Consider the following 6604-nt stretch of genomic DNA (forward strand, 5'->3'; position numbering starts at 1 on the left):
CGCCGGGCGCTGGGGCCGCGAGAGCTGGGTCTGGAGGGGTCCCGACCCGACCCAGAAAGAAAGATCGCTCCCGAGCCGCCGGGAGGCGTGGCGTTCGTCCCGGACTCCTCCCATCGTCCTGGTGCGGCCGGCGGCCGGCGGGAACTACCACTCCCAGGGTGCAGGGGCTTCTTTCCCTGGGAGCCCGAGGACACCGCGAAGCGAAGTTCGCGACTGCGGGAGCTGGGGCTGGGGAGGGGGCGGCGGCCAAGGGTTAGTCTCAGTTCCAGGGTCGACCCGGCCGCCGTTGCACGCAGCGTGGAGCAGAGATGCCGCAGAAGCCGCGGCCCTCGTCCTCAAGGAGAGGAGGAGGGTGGTTGAAAGCTGAGTGGAGTACGCGGCTCCTCGAGCCCGGGCCAGGGACCCCCCCCCCCCGACTCCGACTGCGTGCGCCTTGGCTTGCCGTGGGAAGGGCAGGACCTGGGGTTCTTACAGCTTTCCCCCGCAGGGCTGGCTGCTAAGTCAGCCCGACCATGGAGCCCTCCCGACCCGCTGCCTCCCGGGAGGTCGGGGAGACCGAGGAGGGGGCCGCCGTGCCGAACAGCGGACGTGCGCCCACGAGGGGCCGCTACAGGACCAGGGGCGAGGCTGCGCGCACCCCCGACCCGCGCAGACTAAATTCTGGACTCAGCTTTCTTGTCCTGAGAGGAAGGCACAGACAACGCTTTATTTTAGTAATGAAATCAACAGTCCCCACACAGTTAAGATTCACTTGTGCAAACCTCACTGCCCTCGCCCCACACGGGATCGCCAGTCCAGGCTTCTGCGGTCCTTGGTCACCGGGAGAGGGCTCTCGGGGCCCTTCCCGCGATGCTTCTTAGCCGAATTCGCTAGGCTGCCACAGCCGGGGTGCCGGGTCAGAAGCCTAGCCAGCCCGCCGGCCTGTCTTTATATCTTTCATTCTTTAGCTGCAGCCAAAGAAGCTATTGCCATCCCATCAGGTGGAGGAGGCAGGGGACCTACTTGGAAGTGGAGTCCCAGGATGGCCTCGAGGAGGTAGAGGCGGAGGAGGAGTAGAGGAAGGTGGAGCGAATGGTCCATCCAGGCGGGAGCTGGCTGGGCGAGTGGCCCCGCATGTGTGCCTGCATGGAAGCCAGGCTGGGGCAGCCGGCTCCGCACAGAGAGCAGCGGTAGGGTGCAGCCCCGTGTGTCCGCAGGTGCTTGGTCATGGCCGAGAAGTCCCGGGAGCGCTGGGGACAGAGGCCACAGGAAAAGGGCTTCTCTCCTAGGGTGGGTGGAGGGGAAGGGCGGTGAAGATAAGAAGGGGGCGAAGCCCTAGCCGGTTTGGCTCTGGATAGGGAGTCGGCCTGCGGACTGAAGGGTCCCAGGTTCCATTCTGGCCAAGGGCACATGCCTGGGTTGCGGGCTTGATCCCCAGTAGGGGGCAGCCGATCAATGATTCTCTCTCATCTGTAATGTTTCTATCCCTCTATCCCTCTCCCTTCCTCTCTGAAATCAATAAAAATATATTAATTAAAAAGAAAAGAAGGCAGCCTAGGGGTAGATCGGGGGCAACTGGACAAGGGAGTTGTGTGGGAGCTAGGCAGCAGAGAGGGACTTAGGGGCAGCAAGTCAGTGCTTGGGCAGGGTGCCCATACCTGTGTGGACTCGGTAGTGTGTCTCCATCTGATGCTTGAGTGAAAACCTCTTTCCACAGACAGAACAAGAATAGGGCCTGGACCGAGCAGGAGGAGGCCTGAAAGGCTGTTGGCGAGATGGGCAGCCTGCTTTGCCCACATGACCCACACAGGTTGCAAGTGCACCTGTGGGGACAAAGAAGGTAAAGGAGGGCAGAGCTGGGAATCCCAGAGTCGGATCACTGGAACACCCAGGCAAGATATCAGGGGCTACAATGGGACTGAAGCAAAAGTATCCTCACCCTACCCACCTGTGTGCCTCTGATCAGACTCTTCCATCTCCCCAGCGCTGAGCTTTGCGGGGCCCTGGGGGAGGGAACCTGGAGAGAACAGAGTGAAGTAGGGGCCCTACTCAGGCTGGACTCCTGCAGCCCCAGCCCCAGCAGAGAGACCATATTACAGGGTTCATGCAGGACAGTGAAGGGCTTACCTGAGGTAGAGCTAGAGAAGGCCAACTGATTCTGGCTCCTGAGCCCTTTGTGGAGGTTCAGGGACAGTGGAATCCTAGGGGTGGGGTGGAGAAGAGTAACAGAGTTGGCAAAACCTGGGATCCTGACCAACCCCATCCTGGAGAGGAAGGTGATGTATATTCTCAGGTGCTGGGCTTTGGTTTCCCCTGTGGTGGGAGCTTTTTGTCCTATCTCCAGTTCAGGAAATGTACAATAGAGATAAAAGATGTGGTGCCCTTTCACCAATCACCCTTGCCTCACCTGAGCTACTCCCTCCCAGATAGGCTTCCATTGGGCCCTTCACTCACCTCTGATCCTGAGGCCAGACCTCTTGCCAGGCTGCACTGATGGAAGTACTATGGGAGAAAGGAGTGCCATATCTGGGCGGCAATAGCAGGAGGCTCCACAGGGCAGGCTGGCTCTCCCTCAACCAAGGGGCCTCAGCCCACCAGGGCCTAGAGGTGATGCTGCTGGTTTGGAGGGAACCTGGTGGGGGTGGGGGGCCAGGCAACTTCCCTAAACTTTCCTCAGAGCCCCCTGGACTCTCCTTCACCCACATGATCACTTCTTGTTTCCCACCTACTCCCCCGTGGCCAAAAAGGGATTGGTCGAGTTTCTCCTCTGATCTCATATGCTCCCTCTGATCCTCCGGCATTGCCTCTGCTATCTCAGAGCTCTCTCTCAGTGGCCTGTGCTCCTGCACCATCTCCTGTTCTCTCCCACCAGCTCTAATAAACTTCTCTGGTCTCTGCTCTCCAAGGTCCCCCACTCCACTCTCAGAATCCCTTGTGGGTTTCTCTGGCTTCTGATGTTCCTTCAGCCCTTGACTAAACTCTGCTCTAGCCCTGTCTCTTCGAGCCTTCCTGCATGCCTCTTCCAGGGACTGCACCCCCAAGGCCCTGGCAGCCTCCTCAAGGGGCCCCAGTTCTCCAGGTTGCAGCTCAACACTCTCTCCGTAAACAAAGTACAGAAGCTGCGCAAAAGTGGAAGGGCTGATTCCTTTCACCAGAGTCCAGTGACCCCTGCGGCCTAGCTGCTGGCTCACACCTGCCAGCACCAGGCTGTGTGCAGGGAACTCCTGGCTCCCCACGGTGATCATGGTATCACATAGTGCTGGCCTGAGCCTGGCTGCTAGCCGTACCAGCCGATCAGAGCCATAGGGGCTAGGCAGTCTTGTTGGGGACAGGGGCATTTTGCCTTGCCTGGGTACCAGTCTCAGAGGTCCTGAGACAAAGGCCACAGTTCGAGGTCCATGGTGGAAAGGGGAGGAAGGAACAGCATATTCTCAAGCCTGTGGAGGTGAGGGGAGAAAGAATGAGTTGTTTGTTCTGGATCAGAGCTCTCTATCCTGAATGGAGCAAATAAACTAACCCAAGAGAGGACTTGAGCTTATCCAGAACCATAACAGGGGCCTAGAGTTTGGTGGCAAGAGAACAGAAATTAGATTACAGTGAGGACTTAAAAAGCAAGGATCAGGTAGTTAACAACTACATTAAGTAGTGGGCTTAAGACTAGTAGATGGATTCTGCCAATTAGCAATCTCTGACTTAAATGATAGCACATACTGATACTTCTGCTTCTCGGAGCCCCTCTGAGCAGGCCAGGCTCCCTTCATTCGAGACAAAGAGATCACCTCCAGACTCAGTCATCCCTGTCAGTTAGGGATCGAGCAAGACACGGCTCATGCGAGAGTTTAGAGAGCTAGTGTGTCCCCACACAAGTCCATCACGTGGAGCTGAGGGTCCTGAGAAGCAGAAAATCAGCAATACATGGGGTCATAGTTGCAGGAGGGCAGGTTCCAAGGCATCGATCATCTCCTTGAGGCTGAAGCATCTAGAACACATCCTCAGAGAAGGAACTGGAAGAGACCGAAGATGCCTGTCTAGTGAGTTAAGAGCAGGTGTAGAAGTCACAGGAGAGAAGGCTCTTGATCCAAGGATAGAGAGAGGTTTGGGAGAAGACTTTGACCCCTGAGGAAGTGAGAGAAAGGGAAATGAGAACTACAGAGGAGAGGCTATTTCCTCTGAAGGTTAAGATAAGAAGATGGTTTAATTTTGTTTTTCATACGCCAAAAGTGAAGAATAAAAAGAACCCAACAAGACAGGAATTTCTCACACATCAAAATCACCACATTGGCTTTTAAGAAGAGAACTGGGAACTCAGATACAAAGAGGCAGACCCAGCAGGCATATTCCTAGATGTGGTGAGGACTCTTGTGGGAGGGAGGATTATTACTTGGTCACCTCAGGGAGAGGGCTATAGGTTGGCAGGAAGTGGACAGGAAGAGGGGTATAATGGGAAGAAAGTCTCAGCTGGGGAGAAGAAACCACTCACCAGTTGTAGCTTCCTCCTGAACACTGCATGTTCTGAACTTCTGTTGGGCTCCTGCCCACCCTCTACCCCAATAACTCCGCCCCTGACCTCACAATCTTCCAATGGGTGTCCCAAGTATCAGTCTGCCACAGTTCCCCCACAGGGTGTGGTTTTTTACCCCTGGCTCTGCTTCACCCCTCCAGGAGAGACCACCCCTTCTAGTCTAGAATCCAGGCATCCTGCCTCCTAACCTGTCTCCTTATTTCATTTGTGAACTTCTAGAGTCAAAGAAGTGTATCTGAGGCAACAAAAAACTCTGAACTAATCAGATCTGCATTTGAGTCTCATCTCTGCCATTTACTAGTTGAGTCACCTTGGGCAAATCATCTCTCTGAGCCTCCCTTACTTACCTCATTCATGAAATAGGGTAAACCTCTGCTTATCTTCTTTGGAGGTGGGGGTGAAGATGAAATGATGAATGTGAAAGAGGTTTGTCAGTACATAGTATCACTCAAATAGTATTAATTCTGTTTCTTAGAGGTGTCAGCGGAGCTCCAGCAGATGAAAGCGGTTTCTACTATCTCAGAGGCAAAAAGGACTGGAATATCTGGATTCCAAGGAGAGAGTGAAGGAGAGCCGAAAGCATGCCTGACTTGATACTAGGAAGCCTTGACTGCTTTGTGGAAATGACCTCTGTCATTTGAGCCATCACTGAGGACTGCGTGTGTGAGTGACTCAGATCCTCCCATCAAACTCTGAAGGGGGTAACCCCAGAAAGGGTCTGTGGTGGTCTTTGAAGAGAAAAACTCCTTTTCTTGGGTTGATGACAAATTACATTTCTCTGAAATCAGAACTCCGGGGTTTCTTTCACTTCCTGCCCAGAGTCAAGGTCCTCGGAGATTTCCCGTCTTTTCACCTTAGCACTTGTTAACTTGGGAAAAGGATGATGTCTGAGAAACTCAAATTTCTTTTTCATATTATTCCATGATCCCTCATCCTATGACAAATTTTTTTTGATTTAATAAATCACTTATATGAGCCTGGAGTATCATATATGCCCAATAACAAAGATAAACAAGTCAGGCATTGGAAGGCTTCTCTGGTTTCCCCCCACTCTCCAGGCTTTTCCCTTAGATTCTGGGTCCTCTCCTAGACTCAAATATTATGTCTCTAAACTCCTGTTTCTCCCTTTGGCCCCAGGACCCCAAAATATTGAGACCAGCCTTCTACTTTCTCCCTCCAGACTTAATATGTCTTCCCTCTACCTCTTGTTCTAGCTTGGGTGCAGGCAGATGTTAACCCTTCCTACATCAGACAGGGTGTGCCATTGGGTGGGGCTGGTAGAGGGGCAATAATAGGGTGGGGAGAGGGGAAGATGAGTCAGAGTGAAAGGGAAAATGCAAATGGGTAAGCTGTATTCATTTGCTACTCTGAACATTAAATGTTTTTCATTTCTGAGCTTTCTAACTCCTCACACCACCACACCCAGGGACTCATTATACATCATATAAAAGACACTAGGCCTAGACACATAAAAGCATCAATGCCTGATATTTATACAGATTGTGTATACAGAGGAATACACAATCCCTGAAGATATGGAATAAGTGGGGAAAGCCACGAGGGAGAAACCCTAAGTGTATAAGGAAAGGTACAGTGGTCTGGAAGATTATATCACCACCCAGTGGTGTGTGGTCCCCCTCACCTCCCAGCCCTATATCATGTGTCTGTGACTCAACATCCCCACTGGTATGATTTGCCCATTGATGATCAAGAGAGTTGGAGACAGCTCAAAAGGCAGTGTCCTCTGAAAGCCGCCAAATGTAGTTGGCAGGGAGTAGTCAACAGGCTTTTTAGGTCTAAAAGGGAGCAGAAGAGGCAAGGGATCTCCCCATTCAGTGAATAAAAGCCCCCAAGAATGGGAAACTTATTTTGCCTCCAACTTGGTGTCTACTCCATCTAAGGATATCCCTTTAAAGACTTCCTTAGAGGTATCTCTAGAGCTCTCTACACCTCAGCCCTTAGGCTAGTAACACTGTAGGCCAGGGGTTGGGAACCTTTTTTCGGTTGAGGGCCATTTGGATATTTATAACATCATTTGTTGGCCATACTAAATTATCAACTTAAAAATTAGCCTACTATATTTGGTCAAACATTTAATTAACC

At 52.6% G+C, this 6604-nt stretch overlaps 1 protein-coding gene and 1 long non-coding RNA gene across 2 annotated transcripts; one reads left to right on the plus strand and one right to left on the minus strand.

The window, feature by feature from the left end:
* Window positions 1-671: 671 nt before the first annotated feature.
* Window positions 672-4722, minus strand: ZBTB32 (zinc finger and BTB domain containing 32). The gene is made up of 5 exons (XM_005862438.2): window positions 2434-4722; window positions 2107-2180; window positions 1928-1996; window positions 1638-1802; window positions 672-1264 (listed from the first exon to the last, which is right to left on the minus strand). Exons 1-5 carry the CDS (start codon window positions 3315-3317, stop codon window positions 999-1001), a joined length of 1458 nt encoding a protein of 485 aa, XP_005862500.1. The 5' UTR covers window positions 3318-4722; the 3' UTR covers window positions 672-998.
* On the plus strand, window positions 1091-5257 carry LOC102246405. Its single transcript, XR_313362.2, has 4 exons — window positions 1091-1169; window positions 1697-2586; window positions 4721-4865; window positions 4977-5257. It is a non-coding gene; the product is annotated as an uncharacterized LOC102246405 (long non-coding RNA).
* Window positions 5258-6604: the final 1347 nt, after the last annotated feature.

Source organism: Myotis brandtii, unplaced genomic scaffold, assembly GCF_000412655.1.
Source record: "Myotis brandtii unplaced genomic scaffold, ASM41265v1 scaffold165, whole genome shotgun sequence".
Lineage (NCBI taxonomy): Eukaryota > Metazoa > Chordata > Mammalia > Chiroptera > Vespertilionidae > Myotis > Myotis brandtii.

Bases quoted from the DNA above. Each gene is read 5' to 3' on its own strand.
- ZBTB32 (XM_005862438.2), bottom strand. From the start codon at position 3,317: ATGCCCCTGTCCCCAACAAGACTGCCTAGCCCCTATGGCTCTGATCGG. The intron at 1,997-2,106 runs GTAAGCCCTTCA...TGTTCTCTCCAG, and splicing joins CTTCTCTAGCTCTACCTCAG to GTTCCCTCCCCCAGGGCCCC. The intron at 1,803-1,927 runs GTGGGTAGGGTG...TTGTCCCCACAG, and splicing joins GTCTGATCAGAGGCACACAG to GTGCACTTGCAACCTGTGTG.